The 24,044-nt window shown below is 39.3% G+C and overlaps 1 protein-coding gene across 7 annotated transcripts in view; it reads left to right on the plus strand.

Moving 5' to 3' along the window:
• Positions 1–24,044, plus strand: part of LOC111244937 (bridge-like lipid transfer protein family member 3B) — a 50,849-nt gene that overhangs the window by 3,735 nt on the left and 23,070 nt on the right. For 5 of the 7 annotated variants that reach the window (XR_015322085.1, XM_086981296.1, XM_086981297.1 and 2 more), the window contains exons 1-14: positions 7,218–7,345; positions 8,598–8,760; positions 9,723–9,947; positions 10,168–10,308; positions 10,558–10,800; positions 11,003–11,230; positions 11,784–11,924; positions 12,311–12,509; positions 13,295–13,485; positions 13,729–14,020; positions 14,220–15,117; positions 15,521–15,662; positions 19,661–19,864; positions 20,186–20,345. Coding sequence is in view for 6 of the 7 variants with exons in the window: in XM_086981296.1 (XP_086837422.1) it covers positions 7,233–7,345; positions 8,598–8,760; positions 9,723–9,947; positions 10,168–10,308; positions 10,558–10,800; positions 11,003–11,230; positions 11,784–11,924; positions 12,311–12,509; positions 13,295–13,485; positions 13,729–14,020; positions 14,220–15,117; positions 15,521–15,662; positions 19,661–19,864; positions 20,186–20,345 (3,340 nt within the window). In the remaining variant the exon portion in view is untranslated. Of the gene's footprint in view, positions 1–2,388; positions 3,251–7,217; positions 7,346–8,597; positions 8,761–9,722; positions 9,948–10,167; positions 10,309–10,557; positions 10,801–11,002; positions 11,231–11,783; positions 11,925–12,310; positions 12,510–13,294; positions 13,486–13,728; positions 14,021–14,219; positions 15,118–15,520; positions 15,663–19,660; positions 19,865–20,185; positions 20,346–24,044 lie in introns of those variants that run through there. The other 2 variants (XM_022792541.2, XM_022792545.2) reach the window with 2 other exon arrangements.

The following is a 24,044-nucleotide window of genomic DNA, read 5'->3' on the forward strand; positions in this document are numbered from 1 at the left end:
GTACATAAATGTCCTATGCAAAAAGCATCTGACGCTTACTGCGAAGCTTGCAACTGAAATGGTGGGTAGCATTTAATATATGATAAGATCTAGTATAGTAATATCCGTCGGTGCAAAATAGATTTGATCAAAGTAAATTTGAATGAATTGTTTAATTATTAAATTAGCTTGTGAAACGTTTAATCTTTGCGTGCCATAATGCTATGTTGTCTGATATAGTAGTACAGCGAACCTAGTTAGACAGATCCTTTTGTTCACTGAAATTTCTTGGCCACGTCAGTGTTTCTAGATTGGACCTACACATAAAACAAAAATTTTACAGGTCCATAGCATCATCGTACAATATATATTTTGTTTATATATATATATATATATATATATATATATATATATATATACAATTTTTAGTAGCACTGTCTCTATCAGTTTCCGTCTACATATCATAAATTTAGAAATGGTTCGACTGGTATTAATAGTAGTAATTATAGGTTGACCACCACAAACATGCGTTGAGTAATCATTCAACAAATAGAGCTAATTCTGGAGGATCGAAGACTGCCCTTTCACGTTTTTTTCGGCGGTAGCAGGCCTTATAAGAACAGAGCAACATTATTACTGATAAGTCTATAAGAATATATATATATATAAAGTTGTTAAGGCGGTGTTGCAGGCGCTTAGGGCTGACGAGGCATAATGTTCATTTGCCTTCGAGTCTTACGCAACCATAGATGTAGCTATTGCACTACCTTACATGCCTGACAATTGCTGTTTCATTACCGCCTGTCTACCCTGGGGTTTTTTCGTTTTACGCATGACTGAAACAATCCCGTGAATAATTTGTGACACAATTTGACAACACCGTCGATACGACATCAACGCCGGTGGGAATCGCAGAAGTTCCTTCCTCGCAAAGCTCATGTTCTATGCCTAGGACGCGCGCTTGTCTTAGCTATCAATGTCTGTAGCAAAAAATGTTTATGACCAGTAATTTGATTGGTTCTAGGAACCTTGGGAATTAAATTTCGTAATTACATAGAGACCCAGATCGCTTAGAATCGATATCCCAGTCGCTTATTTAGAAGAATCCTTAAATTTTTTTTGAAACTTAATTATGTAATAGAAATGAACTGCAAACATAAATGTTCCGAGTGTATTTTTGTTAAGCACTGCAACTTCCAGCACGAACCGAAGTTTACCTATGTCCAGTTCACACCTAAGTCTTCAATGAAAAAACACTTCACTGCCACTCAATAACCGTGCGACAATAGAATCAAATTACCAAAGGAATTTAAATACTGCGCGCCGCGTACTCACTGCTTTCACCTACAATATATACTAAAGACTATTTTAGATCAGTATCATTCAACATGGTGTTATCTCTGTTCTGCTGCAAACAGTTTAACATTTTTAATGATACGCCTGCGCACCAATAAAACAGAGCTTTTTGATTCAAAACAGGTTTAGAAAAACATATTATTCTTTTACATTAATTTTTTTTTGTTGTCTGTTGATCGGATTCTCGAAATTCGACAAAATACTATTTTTACTGGATACGCGGAATCAGGATCTCCAAATGGCATGACTAAGGAAGTGGTATTTATGAAGAAGAACTGTCAATGGCAGCAAGGTTGCTTTAACAATTGCAATTCGATTCAAGAATAACGACTTATTTTGTAGTTTTTAGAAGAGAGTTTATAGTAAAGCTAGTTTTACCTAACCGTGTTCACGTGCCAAAAAGGAAACATAGCTTGCATCAAAACAAGACCAACTGTAAAGTGCAGCTTGGCACTAGGAACAAGGTTTTTGATACGTGAGCAGATAGCATTTTAACTTTATATAACATTTACTAGACCTGTCAGCGTATTTCCTGCTACCAGTCTGTGTTTTAGGAGTAACAATCAGCGTATCACTGGTAGCCTCAGTGAGTTAACGAATAACTATTTTCTGTTACTGATGGGAATCTCTCTCCAGAAAGTGCTAGATACTATTACTGCAGCTAGATGAAGACATCAACAAAAAAAATGTTTCCTTATAATTTGAAAAACGTTTTTTCAACTGTATTGCCCTTCGAAATTTCGTACTTCATTTTGACGACTATTCTACCTACGCGTTTATTAGTGACGTTGTTGTTGTTCTGGTGAAAGATCGTTAAAAGAAGTTAGATTCTCATATACACACAAGCGCAAGAAGGAAGTTTGAGCTGCGCTTGTAATTGCGTTTGTCTCTAAACTTGAGGTAGCTATGGCGATGCGCTTAACTTCTCCGAACTTCATCGGGTTGCCACTGCTCCAAAAACCTCCTCGCCACACGCCACGTAGCTCCGTATGCAGTGACAGCAGCTCCAGAGCAGATAACAGTTGTCTATCCCCAATGGTATTGAATTAGAGTCACTTGTTTACTTGTGGCTGGTGTTAGTATCGTCGTTACGGTTGGTCTCCGTGAGCTAGCTAATTCTATTACATCGACATTTCCATTGTGTAGCCGCCCTGTCTCCCAACAACGCTTTCCAATTCAATGGAGTCTTCTACAAACCTGTTGCGCATTCGTTCTTACATGATTAGCATGCTGAGTCTAAATCGTTGTTGCACTCGAGGATCCACCAGCTGAAAGAGACAATTCTCAACAGGAACATATTATGTTTACTGATCCTTTGAAAGGAGTATGTCACTACCTGCCCTAGCTCGACAGATCATTTGAGCTCTACTGAGATACAGTAGTTCATAAAATAGCCAGTGTGTCATTTTGCAAGAATAAATGGCGTTTCGAATCGAAGGCTACGATAGTATTGTTTCACTTTGCTGTAGAAAAATATTCCGCCGTCAATGGATACTGCCATGATAAGCAATCCGAGCATGACAGAATGGGTTAGAGGTAAACCCAATTCTCGGTTCAAATCTTTCGCGGTTGTCTTGTTGAAGCGGTCTGGGCATAACGTATTGCTTTAGGTACGTTTATCGCCATTCTAAGATGAAGCGTTTCGCGTGTTGTAGTGTAGTTCATATGTAGCGAGATGGAGGAATCTACGGTTAACTGTACGGTTTGGACCTGTGCACGTTCGGATTTTAATTAGCTTTCTGTTGGTTAACAGGGAGCACTTGTCGCAACAGTCGTCGTTCAACATTCTGAAAAGAAAGTTGCTTGCGCTTGTGATTATGGCGTCATTAAAAAAAAGTTTGAAAAAGCTTAAAAAACAATTATCAAAAAGATACTTTCCCTTTCGCAAGTTACCAGCTCTAAAGCTGCTATTCAAGTGAGTATTTCGTGGCTAATTTTTATTTCATTCAATCCCATTTTAGCCTTGTGTGCTTGAATGTAACGGGGCTTGAAGACGGTTAGCTGGGTCAAGCTTTAGGGGGGGAACTGAACAAATACTATACTAATGCTTTGAGTACGGAAGTAATCAGCAGGTATTAAGTTGATTTTTTACTTAATAATTTAAGAACGTAAGGTTTAGGTAGAATGCTTATACTTTACATCAATGAAACGTTTTTTCTGCAACTCAGTACCAATGTTATAATGTTTTCAAAAATAGATTTCGCTTGTAATATATTTTTTAAAATATTTTGCTAGCTATGTTTCAATGTATTTACTTTTTATAAAAGACTAGTATGGAATGTTTAACATTAGGTCGTAACTGGCTTACATAAGTATCGACGTTTTATGAAGTCAGACGACCGTATCGCTATTACATGTGTATGCTGGGCTCTTCAGACTGCTTCCCAAATAAGCTTCAAATGAAAAAAGATTAATAAAGGCTCTGAGGTTGTTTTGTTAAATATTTAGATATAGGATAAGCGTGATAATCATTTAATCAGAAAAAAAACATACATTTAGAATAGAGCGCAAAGGAATGTTTCGTAGAGCAGCGTGCACTACGGAGGCATAGTACAGTTTGAGAATATATTGTAAGTACGCATAACCCGGGAACTGCAACCGTCCAGAAGGAATCAATCACTGGGAAGTTTTTTGAAGTAAAGCGGAATAGTTTATGTAGTGGTATATTAAGCAATCCGAGAAAAATGCCAGACATAGCAAAAATACCATAACTATAAATACAAACTTTTTCCATGTCTTACTGTTACTTTAGTTATTATGACGCTGTTTAAAAGTAGTATCTATTTAACTGCAGTACATATTCTATATGTACATATTTAGTGTGGTGCGTTTAAAAAGGGGAAAATTTGGCGAGCTGTATATCGTTATATATATGGGCATGCATTCATTCGCTACTCTTTATACCGCACAGAAGTTAGTTATCTCTAGAACAAAGCAACAAACCTATCATGGCACAAAACAGTGCGTCGTTGCTGTAACTTACCTGATGAGCGGCTACTATGTAATTTTTTCACTTTTGGTGAACTTCCGTCAAAATTTTTGCGCGAATTCGAATGGCAGTTTTCATGCGGCATCTGAAAAAATTGATGAAAAGCTTTTTTGAGGAAAAAACCAGAATATCCTAAATAGAGTTTGGGCTTAAATAGCTCGAAAATCCATGTTAATAAACCTACACTTTTGATCCGGCCTTTTTAAAAAAGAGAATAACAACTGCTAATTACGCTAAATAAACGCCAACAGTTAGTGTTTTTAAAATTTCTTGTGGCTTTTTCATCTTTCGAACTTGTTGGCTGCTTTAAAACACTGCATTTTTTGCTGTTTCGGCTCGTTATCAACTGAAAATTTGATCCAATTGAAATGAATTTATACTTACCAATATCGCTTGACACACGATTACTATCGAAAAGTTATTTGCCGATTTAAGGAGGAATATTTTTAAAAAGATTAGTTAGTGATTTGAGTCCCGAATCGAGGCGATGGTCGCAATGGATGAAGATTACATCAAAGAAGCACGACCGTCAAAAATTGCACTTCTAAAAGACACGAAAAATTACGGTGGAATATTTGTTTGTTTTAATACAGGCTTAGTAGCACCTTGCCACTGTGACTTTACGCTTACGTAATACGTTTTGAACCTTTGACGTAGACTTTTAAACCGCCATCTCACGAGGTTTGCATGAGTGATGATAAATAGACTGCAGGTATTAAAAGCATCAAAATTCTTTTTGCTTTGTAAGGCTTGTTCAACCTGAATTATGTGTCCCTAGTATTTGAGATATAGTGTCGTCCATTACTTTAAAATCCAGAAATGTGGTTATTTCTTGTAGAGATTGAGTCCCAACCGTACTTTACTGTGTTCTTACAGCCAAGCAGACGTGCAGGCGCGTCAACTAGCGTTCCTGTTACTACCCATATTATATCAGCAGATTGGGTGGAAGTTCTATAAGTAGCTTGTACACGAACGTTAACCATACACAGATTGTCCACTTTGGCATCTTTGGCTCGGGTAGCGCACGCAGTGACTGAAGCTTGAGTGCGCAGGGACGATGGATCGAATGGACAGAATCCACCTTTAATCGAAGTTCTATTGATCTACTTGATTCACCGAGTATTTATTCCAATTTTAAGTAGATTCCGCTTCGCTAATGTTCCCATTTGGCCATGTTCCCTTAAATAAGGCGATGTGAACTTTGAAAAATTACTTTCAATTCAATTTCACGGTCTGTGTTGGAGTGAAACCGTTAATTGCGCCGTTTTTCGAGAAGCATGAAATATTCCAGTATAAAAAAAAATAAGATAATTATTACTTTTTTTTTTGTTAGTTTTGTGATTATTCTTTGACATTAGCTAGCCTATGTGCTTTTGTAGATTCTGAGATAATCATTAGGTGATTTGCGAAATGCGCGCTTCCTTATGGGACTACAGTGCTCTGGGATATGTAGCGAAGAGTGCCGTGGTACCTTGACCACAAGTGGCCAATATGACTCGTAGTTAGCTTTTTGTCCGATTTAACCCACTTTGGACAAAGGCCATTAGCATTCAGGTGTATAAATATGTTCTCATTAAATTCAGAATCTCTTCTCTGATACACATGCACTGAAGCTACAGCAGACCAAATCACGGATTTTTCCGGGTTTGAAGAGACTCGCATTTGAAATTGCCATCGATACTAATACTCATTTTAGTATTTCAAACACTGACGTAGAGGCGTGCCTACTTTTTCTATGTTTTTAATCTTCATGGCGCTGAACAGTCGTTTCTTTGGGTGTATCGGCTACTATTTTTCTGTTTCTGTTGGAATATGGTAGAAATGGTACGACTCCTCTTGATCATTATCTGCGACATTTACTTCTGCTACTGAAAACATGAATATTTTTATTGCTCATACGACTAATTTCTGGTTTATCTCGAAGAACTTTTCGAAAAGCTGCTATTTCCTAGTAAAGCTCGTTGACGAAGTACACTTCCGTTTGTGAAAATTAAAGCTGCGATCCAATATTTATCATTTACGTATTTAAGGTAATTTATAGAGAAGATAGAACATTGCGTATTAATTTTTTGTTGTTTTGATCTGTATTGTCCTTTTGAGAATCATAGTGAGAGCATTCATGCAGCGATAGTTTTCTCAGAGGCGAATCCGGATTAATGAATCTCTGAGCTCGCCTCTTATAAGAGCAAAGTAAAAAATCCCAAACCCAGCCCCGCCTCCTTTTGTACCACTAATTTTATATAATAACACCACTTTTATTGTGGCCGGTAGTTTCGTCTTATCTTGGTTGCCTTTTTTTGATTCCAGTCGTTTTCATTGTGTATGCACATTTACTTGCGTTTACGACGTTAATAAGAAAGATTAAAAATGATAAAATCAAATTACTTTTCTTTTTTTTGTTTTGAAACTTCAGATCTTTATTCGGCCTCTGTCTTTTGTTACATCTAGGCTTTAGGCGTTTGACAATAATTGACATACCCATATTTTTATAAGATCAGGTTTAAACTGTGCTGTTGTCGAACTACTGGGTACGAGTCATTCAAAGACTAACTGGTAGCTTTTCACACTTCAATAGGGACCATTACTTCGGACACAGGTATAAAAAAGTTTATCAACGCGATATTAGATTACATCATCTGCCGCAATCATATTGTCATCATCCAGACTATACGATACGTTTCAAGCCATTAGCGCAAGACGCAGTGTCATTATGAACCAAGACAAGTGCAAGGCGTGTTGCTTGTTGCCAGATCGTTGCCATGGAGGTGTTGTCTTTTGTGTGAGGGTTGTTATTTTTTGCGCATGGTTGCGATCGTTGCTTCTGCCGTACCAACTGGTATAAGAACTTGTCTTGTACCAAAAAGTCCTCAGCAGGAATCGAGCATAAAGCTTACGCAGTTAACAGAGCATGTTACAGACCAAACAACCCCCCGTTCAACATCGGTTAGGTTGCTTTTTAGCCAAATTCAAAGGGCAGTGTCAACGTACATTTGAACACAACAGGTTCAACAGTCATGAAAGGTATATTTATGACCGAATATCTCCTGTTCCACATCAGAAGATCATGACAGAGCTTTTTTTTGTAGACATCTACTAAGAGACATACCAGTTGGTACCTGTATGCCAGGTTCTCTACTCTCTTTTTAAATGCCTTGCGCCAGGAAGTCAAGTTTGAGAATTTCATGATTAAAGTAAGTTTCATTACAAAAAATCATTAGAACTTAGCTAATACGACGTTATCTAAAGTGGTATTCAAACACTTCGTAAGGACTTATTCAACATTCAAGTACGGGTGTTCTTTGAAAGTGCAAGAGTACAGTGCATGCCAATTATTAATATTGTGACCGAGTCTGATTAAGACTGTGCGATCAGGGGCACCTCTTTCTTGACCATGTGAAAGGATTCGGACTGAAAGCACTCAGTATACTTGGGCGAAATTTTTTCAAGATACAGCGTAGCCGCTCATATCCGCCGCTGAGGTAGCGAATAGCCACTTCGACGGCCCGTTCCCAGTGTTCTATGGGGACGCGCTAAACTTCTTTCGTTATATATAATATGAAATATACCTTGCATATTTTTACTAAATGTATTAGTTCTCTCCTTCCACGATGTGATGAATATTCACTTTAACTAAAGATTTTTCTACGTGAGATAACCGATATGATATGTTGACAGTATTTTTTTTCTCTATAAGTACTTTGGAAACGCAGATTGGTCAGATAAGTTCTGTGCAACTTTTAAGTAGGCATTATCACAATCCCAACACCCTTAAATGGAATTTAAAGTATTATAACATTGTTATAGAAACGTCTGGGAATTTCAAAAGAGAATTAAATAGTAGGAAGGGTACGCAACTCATCTGACGTAAACCAATGAAAATATCGAACTGATAGAGAAAGAACATTGTTATTAACAGTAATTGGACAAGATATGGTGTGTGTGCCATATATATATATGATGTAGCCTGAAAATGGCCACATTAACTATGTTATACGTGGTAACAAGATGGTCAGCTACTGACAGACCTCTGACGCGATACCTGTGCAAGTAGCTCCGCAAGGATACATTTTTGATAAAAATATGACGAAATTGGAATGTAGTTCAATGTTCACTTGAGAGATAAGTAGGTTTGACGTTGATTTTGAGTGGCAATTACTCTAAACCGTGAAAATAGTGAAAAAGGTGATCAAGTAATTGATTTGAACGTGACGGACGAAATGCGTCCTAGGTTACACCGATAATAAATAACAGCCCTTTTTTGTTTTTCTTCCAGATTCACAAAGAATTTGTCGGTGGAAAATATTCAGTTAAGTGCGTTGAAAGGTCGATGCGAACTACAAAATCTCGAACTGAACGAGGATCTCCTTATGGAACTTCTCGAATTACCCTGTTGGCTGTCTCTGACACGTGCTTTCTGTAATTCAGCTATTCTGAAAGTAAGTTGAACAGTCTTTTTCCAGAAAAGGGGTCACAAAACGTATCATGTAGAGTTACACTTGCATCTAAAATTGTAAAACGTTGTTGTTATTATTACCAGGATCGAATTTTTGTCATCATCCAGCCTCTGTAGTGGTGCATGCTATATGAATAGGCAAAAGGCACAGACACCTAATCCGTTCTGTGTGCGTGATATGTACTAAGCACGATTCTGTTAAGCGATCCTGATCTGATATAACCAACACAATTTTAGACCTATTCGGGTTGAATCGTATTTTTGGATATGAACTTGTCAGTTTTTCCGCTGCCTTATTACATTGTACGCATTGTTCCATTACCTTACTACGGTACCCTATAATTCGCTTTTGCAACTTCAAATTTTTCGTTGATTCGCTCCGATTTTTACCCTTCCGTAATCGTGGTTAACTTATCTGTCTTTATCCTCGGGCCGCGAGAAATCAAACGAACGAACAAACATAGAAATTGTTAAGTAATTTTGTATTTGAAGAAATTGCCGTAATCGGCTTCATATTAGAAAATGAGAATATTTATTTTCTTTTCAACAGTTGCAGTCATTATTTTCTGAACAGCATACTAAGCAGCTTTCGAATGTAGATTCTGTATAAATTGTCGAAGAAGCTCGTCCTTCTACTAATTTACATCAACGTATGTGATAATGTTCTTTGGCAAATTTTGTCAGATATCTGGGTTTTATTATAGTGTTTATTCGTCTCAGATGAAAAACCCATGAAAAATCATTTAAGCAACCATTTCCGGGATGGGTAGCACGTACTTTCATACAGACATTTAGAAGCACTTAATCTCTGTTAAATATACACGTAATGCAGAGAAAAGCAACGGTAATTGTAGAATTTTTCATCTAGCCACTGATTGACTCAGTGGTTTGTATAAAGCAGTGGGTAAAATGGCAATGTCTAACTATGGCTATTATGTGTTACAGGTGCCATGGACAAAGTTAAAATCGGAGCCCATAGTAATTACATTAGATTGTGTAGAGATTCAGGTTGAGACGTGCGAACAATTACGTAACGTGGTAGCTTCTACAAGGCCTTCGTATACATCTGGGCGATACGGGTTTGCTGAACAGACACTAGATTCAATTACAGTTGTTGTCAATTCGGTGAATATTCATCTTAGAAGTCCAGCTTTCGAGGCGACGTTAGATGTAAGTAGCTCATGGCTCATATTCCCAATTTTTTTTCTATTTCCTGTCGCAAGTTCATTAAATAAATTCATAATTGTACGTGCTGTTAAATCGGATTTCTTGTGGATGTTGTCTTCATTGAACTTCACTGACAATATATGCGCCCCCTAATGTGCACCAATCTGTGCCGTTATTAACAATAAATCTGTGTTCTGATTTCTCTCACACCTGCAAACTTCAGCTCCAAAGGCTGATAGTTGACTCGCGAACGCCAAATTGGCAGAAGGCTGATTTACGTCATTGCCGACTTAAAAATCGCGAAAGCAATGAGTTGCTCCTTTTCAAGCAGATCGAATGGCAGACGTTGAGGATCGAAGCCAAGGTTCGTACCCAGTTAGTTCATAACTATTCGCAAGCTGGAGGGCAAATTTAATTTGCCACCAGCCACCAACTTACGCCACATCACTAGTTCTTGTCATAGACGTGCTAAGTGTTATCAGACTCCTAGCTAAATGTATAGGGAACAACGTAAAGGCTTAAGCACAACCAGTTGAGCTCTATTGATTGATGTGATTGCATTTTTTCGTTATTGGCATATTTTGATTTCATTCCCGTTATAATTCTTGCACAGGTCTCATCAGCACCAGCTACTCCAATTGTCCCGTTGTCGCCACTTCGACTATTAACTTCTTCGGCCAGATGTCGACTTACTCTGAAAAAGCGTCTAGCCGACTGCTCATTAGTTACGTCACGACTGTTTGTTGTCTTCAATCAGTTGCTCTGGGTACTGACAGACGCCCAGCTTGTGGCTGCATTACATTTCGGACATTCGCTTGCGGATTTAATCGAGAAAGCCACAGACCTCTCACACAAGGTATTAGAAAGCTCCGCCTAAACCTATTGCATTCTTTTCTACGTTACAACTACTAAGTCCATTATTGTTGAGATGTTTGCGTTACGTTGCGATACATTCATGCATGCATATGCCAAAGAAGAAAAACAGAGTTGATTTTCTTGGTAGCTTAACGCTTAGTAACTTCTAATAGTAAAAAAAGTAAATTATTCGTTGCGATCAGTTGCAAGCGGGCAAACACCTCTCATTACCTATTGACCAGTCACTGAGCGGTAAGGGCCTGTCAAGGAAGGAAACACCGCTGACGGCCGTTTGGCGAGTGTATGATATTGCGGAGACGTCGTATCACGTCTTCTGTACCGCCATCGACCTGCACTTAGTTGATGAAACGGCCACAGGCTCTGCGTACAGGTCAGGGCTACCTGAGCTTGAGAAAGGTGGCTGCCTACAGGTAAGCGCTGCATTTTATCTGGAGGATAATTCAGTTAATATTTTTTTCCTTTTGTTTATTTTAGCTAACGCCCATGTGCACCGAAGAGTGTTCCTAGCTACATCAAGCACTACCTTATGTTGAGCATGTCGTGAACATTGTCTATATACATTATAAATAAAGCCGCCTATTTCTCTATTTTGCCTCAGGCACCCAATTATTAAATATACTTGGAGACACTTTGATAAAAGAATCAATTATGGCTATAAAGTTCGACATTAATATTGACATTATCATTGTTGCCTGTGTACTGCGCTAGAGCTCTCTAAAGCTCATTTGTAAGACGTGCACACCTAACGCTTATGAGCTCCTACTTTCTATGCAAGCCGGCCTTTTGTGATATGATTAGATATACATAAATCTTTCGGCATCTTTATATCCGATCAACTGGACAGTTACAATAAGTTTAGAAAATTGTTAGGTAAGTCGTGTTTTGCTTTAAATGCGCAGCTCCTAAGATATCGATTAGACGTATAGTATAACCTAGCGGTGATACTGATTGGACGCCCAATAGGTGACTTTGAAAAACCTGCAAATCGACCACTATCCATTCCATCGAGCTTGCGTAGGCCGCGATCATTGGGTAAGGTACCAAGAACCTAATGGCGATCGTGTTCCTTGGGTTGAGGAGATGCAGAACACCTATGCAAAAAAGGTAGCCTACTATGATTATTTATTTTTCCTCGTTTCAATAGACTTGCTTCAAGTGACTACACACATATATATATGTATATATATATATATATTTTTTTAAATTTAGAACCCTAACAAAGCCCCTATTTTTTCCCTATTGTAGTGTGCGCGCACGCATATACGGCGTGTATCTACCACTGGAAGAACGAATAATTTAAACGGAACAGCGAAAAGTTCTGTCTAACGATTTTCTGAAATAGAAACGTGTCGAAAAGCCTATCTTCAGTTAACTGTACATTGGTTTCCGTTCATTACATCTAAATGGCATGTTAATCTTGATACTAGGACAGGGTATGTCTCTATATTTGCGCTGTCTTTTCTATTTGCGTATGGTGTGTTTTGTACTAGCATAACCTAATGTGTGCAGAAGGAGAATACCGGGTGCCTCTACATTTGATGTGTTCAACGACACTTCTTTTAGTCGATAAATTCACCGTTTACAAAGTGGCCACTTCATCGCGGGCTGAGAGACAGCCGTTTCTTAGCAACTACAACATCGCTTCCGAGAAGGCCATCTTCATCGATTTCACATCATATTATTATCCCGGTTCGTAAAACTTCATTAAGGATCTGATGAAATTCGAAAACGTTTAATCGTTCATGTCCTCTTATTTCGCCACATCTTTGTACTTCTTAGATTGGCAAATTATATACAATTCAAATAAAGAGCCTTTGTTAATCAATAGCCGATTTTGAGTCTTCTGAGGAAGTGTTTTGACATATCAGCTATCACTTCGAAACATAATTGGTCTCTTTGTGTATTACTACTTTTATCATCTGAATGAAAGTTTGACATTGTGCTATATCGTCGGATATTTTACACGCATGCGTATGATACCATCACGTTTCGCATGATTCTGGTAATGTGAAAGAGGTCTGTTTAAACACAGTATTATCTAAATCCACTAGCTATTAGTATTTGCTTCCGCGGGTCTTAGAACTCAGTTTATCGCGCTCGAATCCGTTAAGCCGTTGCACGTCCCTTTGAAGCGACTTTTGAAGAAGTTGCAAAATACTACTTTTTCACCGCGTAGAGTTGAGACCTCGTATTAGAGCCTGTTTGCGTTCTGGATGAAGCTCCTGTGGTAAAAAATATCGTTGGCAGTAGACAATGGCACCCAAAACTAATAACTGTCGCCAGATTTTTATGATCGAAGCTTCGCTTTTATTTGATAATTAGATAAAATGGTTATAAATTTTCCTATCACTATTGTCTTTTGTAACCCTATGGATACATCTGTTATCGTTTGCACAATTTCAATGTAGTTGGATAAATTCACTAGTAAATTATTTCGATTTTCGAGTTTTTACGTTTTTTTGTCCGTATTACAGGAAGTTCATCAGATTTAGAGCCACCGTTATCGTACTGCTACGTCAACGTGGGTCCGAATTTAGTTCGTTTCGACGTTCCGACGTTACTGTGGAGCATAGCTTTCATCCGCTCTCTTCTCCGAGAGAATCTTTTTTGCTTCACTAACGAAGTATCTACAACCAACTGCCGGTTTGAAGTCTACTTAACGAAGGTACGTTGTTACGTCTTGTTGTTTACTGTCGAGCCGTTATCGATAACATTTATCATCATGTAGTAAGAGCATCACGCTTATGATGTTTCTACTGGTAACATCTAGCATTTATTGATATAAGGTTTTTATAAAAAGGCTAAACTTTTACCGCAATGCTTTTGCACTATTCCTTATTAATGATATGAATCGTTTAAAAGCAAATAATTATTCAATATGCCCTGCTGATGCTCTGATCTTTGTTAGGTGATGTTGGACGAGGTCGTTGCGCAGTGCAGTAGGATCGTGTGCAGCAATTCTCGAGAAGGCATCTCATCTTCGAGGGCAGAGCTCAAGCAAGCGCTGGACGCTTTCTCTCGGGGGCCCCTCTTCTTTGAAACGAACAAATACCCATGGTCAGATGGAGACCTTCCCTTACCACCTGGAACCCCAGCAATCTGTCCGGAATTTGTCAATCACTGTATCTCTGACGAAACTTCGGTTGCTGAAGTATGGTCTTGTTGTCTCGATCCCATTTGGGTGGATTTCGTTGAAAAAGGTAAGATCGCCGATGCCTGATCGAGTTGATGCAAGTGAAGCATAGTGAGCTTAATGGAAAGCTTATTTGCAGAGTCTATAAAATATGAAGGTAATAGATTCTTAAAAAAAATCATTTACCTGCATAAGTACCGGGCATAATGAGTTGCTTATGGTTGCGAAATTATGTTTAATGTCACGCTGTTTCCTGCTTTTGGTAGGACGCCGACCAGAGGCAATACTGGATCCTCTTCCTCTAACATTGTGGTATTGCCAGAAGCAGATTCTGGCTCATGTACGCGGTCTTGTCAACATCCAAGTATGCCATGAACATTTCCTCAGGCTGCTAGAGAAAACAAGGATATTAAGGCTGCTCATCAACCAGCTGAAACAAGATATCCGTAAAAGCTCTACCGCCCCAGTATCCACATTGAAGTCAATGATTGCTGCGATGCTTTCTCTCGTTCATGTATCATTAGTCCTCAAGGCGAATGCTGGTTTCAGTATGCCACCCGCCAGACATGAACACTTCAACTCGGATGATTCTGCACGTTCCGAAAGTCCACCAACAATCAGTTCTTCCGAATCCTTTGCAGCTCCTGGTGCTACTGCAGGGGCAGACGAGGCGATACAGGGACAACCCGTGCCTCAGCCGCCAGGCCCATTAGGGCCTTCAGATCCTCGGATTAGCGGACTGCAAAGCGTCTCGTGCGCTGACAGCCTTTCAGTGTCGATGTCGCTGGGAGGCGAAGAAGCCGCATTAGACGCCGTGTCCGTCAGATCCGACGAGAGTGATTCACTACTCGCTGAACGACTTGCCGGCATGTTGGAGTCGGCGGATAATGGTCGCACGGGCACAGCTGGTGGCGGCTGTGGGGAAGAGCTGCTAGTCGATGTTGAGCTGGCCGAAGAGACAGCGGAAGAAGCTACTGAAGTTCGAGATGACGATTTTGACGCTCTCTTCGATGAAGAGCAGCTATTAAATGCAGCCTCGGACCGCTCACAAACGGTAGCGGTCGTCGTCCTTAAAGTTCGTGATATTCAGCTCGCTTTAGCCAATAAGGCCTTTCTTTACCAAATGCACTCTATCGAATTTGAAGAGAATGCTTCTATGGACAGGTGGGTTAGCATTAATTAACGTAGCGCTACAGATTAAACAAACCTAGATTTAGTGAAATGTAATGACTGAACAGGCTCACAAAATTAAACGTTGCATTTTGTATTTAAACTGAATTATGTTCTTCCCTCCAAACGGCGGCAACTCATATTCAATTGTGCGCTAATTTTTCGCACTTAACATCTAACAACTTGATTGATTTTGTTGCTAACAGAAACGAAGCTATGAGGCCAACAATTCATTCAAAGGAGAGAATACCTTTGCCCAAAGTCCATATAACGTTTAGTACTTCATGTCAATGTAAAGGGATCGTTTAGCTGGTTGTATTGGTTACGCCCTACTGCTTTTGACTTGAGGCAGTATTCGTTGAGAGCAGTAAATTAATACTAACACACTGTTATTTAGGGAGGTATACCACGCAGAGTTCAGCGCTCGAACTCGAACAATGGCTCAGCAGAACGGTCTAAATAAACAACTCGCTGCGACGTGTTTGGCCAGTGGACGTCTGGATGTCGAAGATCCCCAGCGAATTCAGCTGCTGATCCAGGTTAGCACATCGTTCCATCAATTTCTACTACCTACAAATTTGTTAAAAAATGTTTGCGGAAAAGCTAAAGAATTCAAATGGGATCCCAGACATAATAATAATAAAAAACTCAAACGAGATTCATCAGTAATTTTCAAAACTATTCAGCTGTTTATGCTATAAAAAGCGTATTGATTTTTCATTTGGTCTTTGAAAAACTTGAGTACTTCGGTGACGTACTTAGCCTCTAGGATTACAATTGGCTGGCTGTTAGCGCTACGCAAATATCGCTACCAGCTGACATCACTAATGGACACTGCGCTTAGTAACGTCTATCACGGCTTCAATTCGAGGCATGCACAGTTCGCACCCAGTCATTCCTATTGTAAAATATTTTCAGTCGTAGTTAAGGGCTCCTTCGGAGCGGTAGTGAGCGAGTCGACATTAATACGCCAACGTTTGCTAAACCTTCGCTCAGTCATGCCTCTTACATGGTAACACAACAAATTCATATCTGAACGGTTAGCTTGTTATAAACCTTTATTCTAGAACGTGCTGACGCGGTCACCCAGCAAACTCTGCCGCAATTTGCTTTTGTGTATCGTTTTGGTAAAAATACCATTTATTAAACACAAAAAATAACTTCTCATTACCAGAGACGCCTTTCTGAAAATAAGCATGGCGGCATGAGGTCCCGTCACTGTCTATATAACGTTACTGCTTAGTTTTTTATTTTGTTTTTACTCACAACGGAATTTGCATCTATAGAAAACGCTTTTTTGCCGTTAAAAAATGGAAAATGGCTTCATAATTTCTCTGACAGAGTGCTGCTATAACTGACTTTAATCAAGTTCCTTGATTTCATTGAGAACTTCTGCTTGCTTTTGAGGGGCAAGGTCTGTACTAGGTGTTCATGAAAAGTCTGAGCAATAATAACTCTAGACACGTTAATCTGAACCGTGAGATATACATCGAGTAGCCAGAATCATCAAAAATACACCTTTGCATTTCTTTGGTTAGCTGCAGAGTTGTTACCGTGCTTTTTCTGTCGTGTTCAATCCATTTCGGTGCAGGAAAATAAAGCTCGGTGCCTTCAGCAGCTGTGTGCTTAGCCGAGATCAAGGGAAAATTTAAAATCGATGGGGGTTCGTCTAGATACTGGATAATAAATGATTTTTACCCTTATTTTGATGATGAATTTAGCTGCGTCAGTTTATGGTTTTGCTTTAGAACAGTCGTTGTCCTGGTATCGAGTGTAGCGGATGCTCATGGCGTGCTAAAGAAAAGTTAACCAAAAAAATACCTGCCAGTATATAGCTGCCAAAATGCAATGTCGTGTACTAAAGCATTTAATTATTAAACGCTGTAATTTATGAAGTAGTTTCAAGTACGAAACTCGGTGTAGGCACACCTTATTCCGCGTTAAAAGAGGCCGGCTATCTGAAGTCGCGTTTGCCGGACGTAAAAATGTGAAACGTTTATTATTTACTCCATGATCCGGGAAATAGCCGATCCATTTGTCAATGTCTTCTGTGATGAAAACCGAATAAGCTTTTTGGGAGAATATTCATGGAAATGTACTGGATGTAGATGTAACTTGGCTTTTATTACTTCTGCGTACGATGATCTGCAAGCAGGATTCCAACTTAAGTAGGCTTTCTAAAGAGTACCTAGAGATTTGGAACGCTGAGATAAGCAAACGGAGGTACAATTCGGATAACTATGTTTAAATGTTTTGTATTTTGCTTTTGTTAAGTCGTCAGGCATTCTTTCAAATGGCTGACTTCTAATCCAAAACGGAGTGTGTTTACGTTCGGATTCGAACGTAGATCACCACGTGTCAATATACTTAGCGCGCCCATACAGTACCCATTGCGCTATCATAGGGACAAGTACGCAGACCTGTTATGCAGGGAACATTTTTGCATGATGTCATAAGCGCCTGTAATGGCTTCCGTTTCACAGAATTTTTAGCTTAGTTAATCTGCGCTTTCCGTGCCCACATCTGCTTGTACGGGTAGGGCTCAACGGCAATAACGCAATAGCCCGAGTGGTGTATCGCATGGATGAATGAATTGGCAAGTCCGTACGAGAAGCTTATGCGCAAGACGCTCTCTAAATAGTTTTAGCCGGTAGCGTCAGTTCTAGCGGTCTGTAGATCTCGAAACCGCTCGCAAGCAATTTACGGAGCGTGTGTAATGATCAGTGCCCGTTAGGTGTTTGACGAATACATTTTGTGAAAGTATGCTGACAAATTTTCTATGTCCTGTTGTAAAACGTTCAATGGGTACACTCTGGACGAGAAGGAATAACCGTGGCAACCGTAAGCCATGCGTTTTGCGTTATTTAAAGCGTCGAATGTGCATTTCGCTAGTTTCACACACTAGCCCGAGTAAATGAGCTCTGAGAAAACAGAACCACTGACAGTTTGGACTTCAAGGTTTGCTCAAATCGCTTCTGAATTTTGCCAGTTCAATCAGCCTACTCGCTCCTCCCTTCACCGGCCTATTGTGAAGTAAATGAGCAGCTAGATATCTTGGCATTAATACCGCTACCTCATAGATATAATAGATCCTTATCGGGAGCTCCCCGATCTTTTTCTTTCTCTGTAGCTCTAGTCCTAGCTTGTACTGCGTCAACTATCGCTTAGTAGCGATAAGCATCGGCACAGAGCGCGTCTATAAGCAGTGCAAAGCTTAGGCAGCATAAAACACGTACCCAAGAACGCCGTTTTGCTAGTGATGTTGCAATAAAATTCGATAAAGCATGGACTCATGACGCTTTATCGTACAACATCTTAGTGAGCTTATTGAGCGAGATCAAAGCGAAGAAAACGGATGAACATCCGTCTTCTCCGCTATCGCATTGTAGCAGTTGGGGAATTGAAGGGGCAAGCAGAGGGAGAGACGGTATGGGGTTCTGCCGAAGCGCAAGGTGGCGGAGAACAGTGGTCGAGTTGTAATCCTGTAACTTGCGAACAAAATAGAGCGAACGCGATCGAGGAAAAAGTTTAGTCACTTTTCGTCTGTATACATCCCAATGGCCATGCGGCCACGTGTGTGATCTTGTCTTACGTGCCGTTCGTTGACTCAACGATTGTCTACAATAAGCAGATACGAATAAGAATAAATAAGAATTCTCATTGTCAGTTTTTCCCACTTGTTCAATTACATATTATGCTTACCAGCTTGTATGTTTATAAAACTGGATTAATAATGGGGCAGTATTCGACCGCTGATCTTACATAGCAGTTTCCAACAAGCTTTGCAGGAGTCAGATCGGATCAGGTTCGGTAGGTCAACACGTTATATGATTTATTATATGAGGCAATAGCTAAACTGTGTAACAGCCTTGACAGTGAGAAGCGTGGTTGTGCTTTAACATGGAAAATGCTCGAACTAAAACATTTTTGGCGAAGGAGCAGCGGCCTTAAGGAACGGATCTACGTGTCAGTATTGCCGCCGTAGGCGGTGGCGCTGTCATTTTGAACTTTAGCTCCTGAACTGCCTTATACATTAGGGGCTAAAGACAGCAAGCACAACGTATTCAGAGGATTTAGAGGCCGGAAGATCTTCTATAAGATATCCAACGTATCAGCAACCATATGAGTGTAGCTGCAAAAAGAATCAGAGCACCTAATCGTCGTTGATGTGGTGCTTTATAGAGAGGACATGTTGTCTACTGCTTGTAATATTCGGCAAAATGTAGCCAAAGTTTTCATATTGTTATTATCCAGCAAGCGTCTTGGAAACATAAACTGGACCAATGCCGTGAAATATAGTACTAGCCGAACGCGACCCCGTCCAACCAACGTAATGACTAACCAAGTGTTCCTCGGAGTTTAGGGTCAAACTTGTTTGTGATTTTCAGTTGCCTACACATAGAAGTATTTGACAAAAGAATATGATACAAGCCTATCATGACACAGAGACGTACAGTTACATAATAAACATATATACTAGATATCTATGCATGGACGAATTGTAACATGGAAACATATTGTTCTGCTTGAATCTTAGGGGCTTGAGTTGAAGCTGAGCTCTGGATCGATAGCCGGACTCGCAGACATGTTTCAAGGTAGCGTTCAGGCAGCCGCCAAGAGTGCAACCGTTCAGGCTAACCATAATGGCAGCGCAGGCGTTCATCATACTAATGGCCGTTCTGTAGATGGACATACAGACATTTTACAGCTGTCAGCCAGAGTACTTCTTTACGATATTAAGGTTAGTTAGTTATGTTTCTATATTTGTAAATTTTCATTCTAAGCAAATCAAAAAACTGAATATATCCTATTTGTAGAATATCTTTCACTCAACAAAGAACCCTTTGATATAATTTCATCATGATTGGATTCGATTATGTACCCTTGTAGTCAAAGGGAGAAAATATTTTTAGACGGCCCTGGTCTCTGAGGCAAACAATCTGACTTTTGCATTCGGTTTTAATCGCCGTCCATTTAGATCTCTGATGTTTAGCTTGAATTTCTTCTTTGAAGCGTTGAGTTGGACTGGAGTTTTAGAACTAAAAAATTTTAATGCCGTCAGGTTCGTGCCTCGCCAAGACAGCTGTTGGTGATTCCACACTGTCTCATAGAAAAACCCGCCACTGGCCATGTAGGGGAGTCCCCACTTTTCGTGCTACCCGTGGCTTTTAGTTCGTTGGACGAAAGCGTCGAAAACCTTCTGCGAAATAATGGCAACATAGGTTAGTATTAAGAACAATACACAATAAGCGCCTAGTGTGCGTACATATGCTACTAGGACTGAGTGTCTGTCTGTTTTATATCGTCTGTCAACCCACCCCAACGTATAGTTATCGCTTAGGATTGTTTCTTTGAGTGTTGATAGCTTTTCATTGTGAAGTAAGTTGCGCCATAGGATGATTTGGTGATATTTTGTGCAATTTGTTCGAACTGATACTTTTAGGACACTCGCTGAAGTGAAAAAAACTAGGCTGTAACTGTGATTTTTATCGGGCTATAGTTTTTGTTAGGTTAGGTGTAATACGAATTTAGATCCCTTAATATGAATTATTAATTAGTTTGGCAAGGCTAGGTAGATAACAGCAGAATATCTGCTTAAATGTAACCGGTCATGTAGCAGAATGGGTATTGATGTATGTACATAGGCCGTTGTTTCCGCTAACCTAGTTACGCTAGCAGCAAATCAGATTAAGTAATTGAGAGAAAAATGGGTGCGAAGTAAAAAACGGTCGGTTTAGTCTCTTTAAAATATGCCGAAATCTTCCGTCTCCTCCGATGTGTGTCTGTTTTGCTGCCCAAAGTGGCCTACGTACGGCTTTGGTGTAAAATTTGCGGGCTAGAAAAAATACATTATACGATGGAATGGGCTACACTGCTGGTCTTGATAATTATTGAAAATTCTTTTGAAGCAAGCAGTTTATTTTCTCACGTAATCGACAACTTTAGTGCCAGTCGCTTTTTAATCTGGTTTTAAGGTTCCTCATTTTCTGTTCACGCTGTGGAACGAATTTCGGACATCACGAAAAATTATTTTTTTTTGCCAGGAAAAAGTTAATTTAAATCGAAATGCACAGAGATCCAAATTATATATATAGTTTTATAATATATATATATATATATATATATATATATATTGTCAACTTGAAGTTTTAAGTTTAGCCACATTTATCTCTAGGTGATTTCTTAAACACCTCTTACGAGTTCCTAATGAATTTATATTGAATAGTTGTTTGCTTTTTCAAGCTCTATAAAATATGCGCAAAACTAATTTTGATTGAGACGTAAAATGGTTGAAAATCTGTAGAGTATGTCAGTATCTCAGTCTGATGTTACGGGTTACCTACAATCAGACGAATACAGTGACACTGATTTTTTAAGGTGCCACTAATTATAAGGTAACGGAACCAATGGTAAGCCTTCATTTAAGTAAGGGTTAGGTTAATTAAGATCTCAACAATCACACAGCTGGATTAGTACGGTAGCTTGAATGTCGTATCAATCAAACAAACTTTTTTTATGTAAGAATAGACCGATCTATTAACTATGGCATGGAAACAAGATCTTTGGAACATTTCCATTGTGCGGCTAGTATAAGAATCATATTTTAAAAATGAGAAAACGGAATAGCTACTAGCTTGGCCTATTCGGCTAAGCAAAGGAGGGTCACGGACACAGAGTAAGTGTCTGTGTGTATATCCAAGCTATAATGTTCGTTAGGCGGGACGTATAATATAACTCATTCTTTTAATCAATGAAAAAAGGGTGCAGACCGAAATCTCCGTTTCTGTTTCGTGTCTAATGACTTTTATAGTGGATATGGCCTTTATTGTGGTCCGTTTATGTGTATGTATCATGAGCGGGATTTGAAGCTACCATCCACTATTCCCCATTCAGCAAAGAAAGGTCCATAATTCAAATAACTAAAAACTTAGGACATTATTGCCATACATTCCAGACTTTTTATCTCTAACAAAATCAAATATAAAGTATCTAGATAACTCTAAATAATGTGCATAATATGTGAGAAAAAGCTTGCATAAAAATATGAGGAAAAAAAAACAAAAATATTTCATTTACATGTAGTTATTCATCAAAAGCGATCTGATACACGGTTTGAGCTCAGGTACTTTGCAATAACTGCAGTAGCGCAGTCTAAGAAGGTCCAAATTTCAACAAGTAGGAAACGCCGTCGTTTCACAGCTCTGTCAGAGAAAACATAAGCAAGCCCATCTTGACTACATCATTTCTAATGGGGCAGGTCTTTGATGCTATACTGAAATAGAGATGGCAACCAGAATTTGTTCACACGAGGGAGGTAAATTAAAAAAAAAAAAAGTATTTAGAGACGTAGTAGTAACTACACCAAAGGAACTTATGCAGGATGCGTCTAATGGTCATCTTCGGCCTCTGAGATCACTGGGCTGCAGCTTAAATTTTTTGCATCCAAATCGAGTCATTCACCTTGAATTGTGCCTAGCAGTTTGTCGCTGCAGAACAATAGTGGTAAAGTTAGACAAAGATAAAATATAGGTATTTTAAAGACGGAGCTATATTGTTAACAAATGTTTAGTGCGGATAAACGCTTGCTGTCTGGTTTAACATGTTCAACAAGGCGTCATTACATTTCACCGTGACCTCCCTGTTTGTTTTTTCTCCTCCTTGTATTTAAATTCTATTGTGACTCGTTATATTTGATACGATGTATCACAGTATGCCCCGACCTTAATTACCACGTATAACCCAGCGACCTCTTATTACCAGACCCTATACCAAAGCAGAGCAATACTACCAATTTGAATATTTTTCCTATTCTTTACTTTATGACTTCAACATTTCTTTTGTTTTTCTTAACTTGATTAATTTTTTTTTTACATCGATGTAATCATTTCTGCAGGCTTTTGCCATAATGTCGTTGCCGGAGAACCATTTAGCTGCATAGTTGCCGTGTAGCAATGACATATAATAAAGCAAACACTATTCCCATCAAAGTATAGGGCGGATTTGACAGTGTTGGAGAGTTTCATGATTTGTGTTCATTATGTGTACCTACGGACCACAGTCGAGGCTCTTACATGAGACCCACCTTTGTACGATTGTCGTGATCATCATGGTCTGGACGCATCGAGGCGCCCCATTCAAATAGAGGAGATGGCTTAATTATGAACCTATTTGTGTAAGGCATTAGATTTTGCGATAAGTCAAGCTGGTTACGTACTGAGGCCGTTTGCTTGCCATAGCACAGAATAATGTGATGATTGATGATGAACATAATAATCAAGGTATAATAGATTAGCCGCTGCTAACGTACTTCTGTTCCATGGCGGCCATCATCAGTGCCATAGATACATTTGGCACACTACACATCAACATGTAACGATAACGATAAACGAGAAAAGAACTTCAGCCAGAGAAAAAGAAGAAAATGAAGCGACGCTTTATACTATTATTATGATTGCATTTGTAGTCGGCCTTGGAATAGGCTAGACGTAATGTACAGAAAGCACAAGAGCGCCAGCGTTGAGAGGGACTATGAGTAGAGACACGTTACCGCTTTATGTTTTTGTTCGTTTGTCCAAATCTGCGTAGTATTTTCCTATTGTGTGACGGAAATCTAGTGATGGCTTCTCTGGCGTCGACAGTTCACAAACGACAGTACCATTTACTTACGCATGAAATACTTAATGCATCTTTCTTCGTTTTTCTGGAAGGTGGGAAGCGATATACTGTGCAAAGATGCTGAACGCGGTAGGGAAGACAACTGGGATGGAACGCTTGCCAGTCCAATTGTTGTCAATAATTTTTCTAATATTTGCTGAGATAGAAGACATTTTTAATTGCTAGGTACTTCCCATTTATGAATGGGCAGAAAAAAAAAAAAAAAAAAAAAGTACAGAACGCTGTCGAAACGTTCTGTACTGCGT

Source organism: Varroa destructor, unplaced genomic scaffold (assembly GCF_002443255.2).
Source record: "Varroa destructor unplaced genomic scaffold, Vdes_3.0 BEIS01000002.1, whole genome shotgun sequence".
Taxonomy (NCBI): Eukaryota; Metazoa; Arthropoda; class Arachnida; order Mesostigmata; family Varroidae; genus Varroa; species Varroa destructor.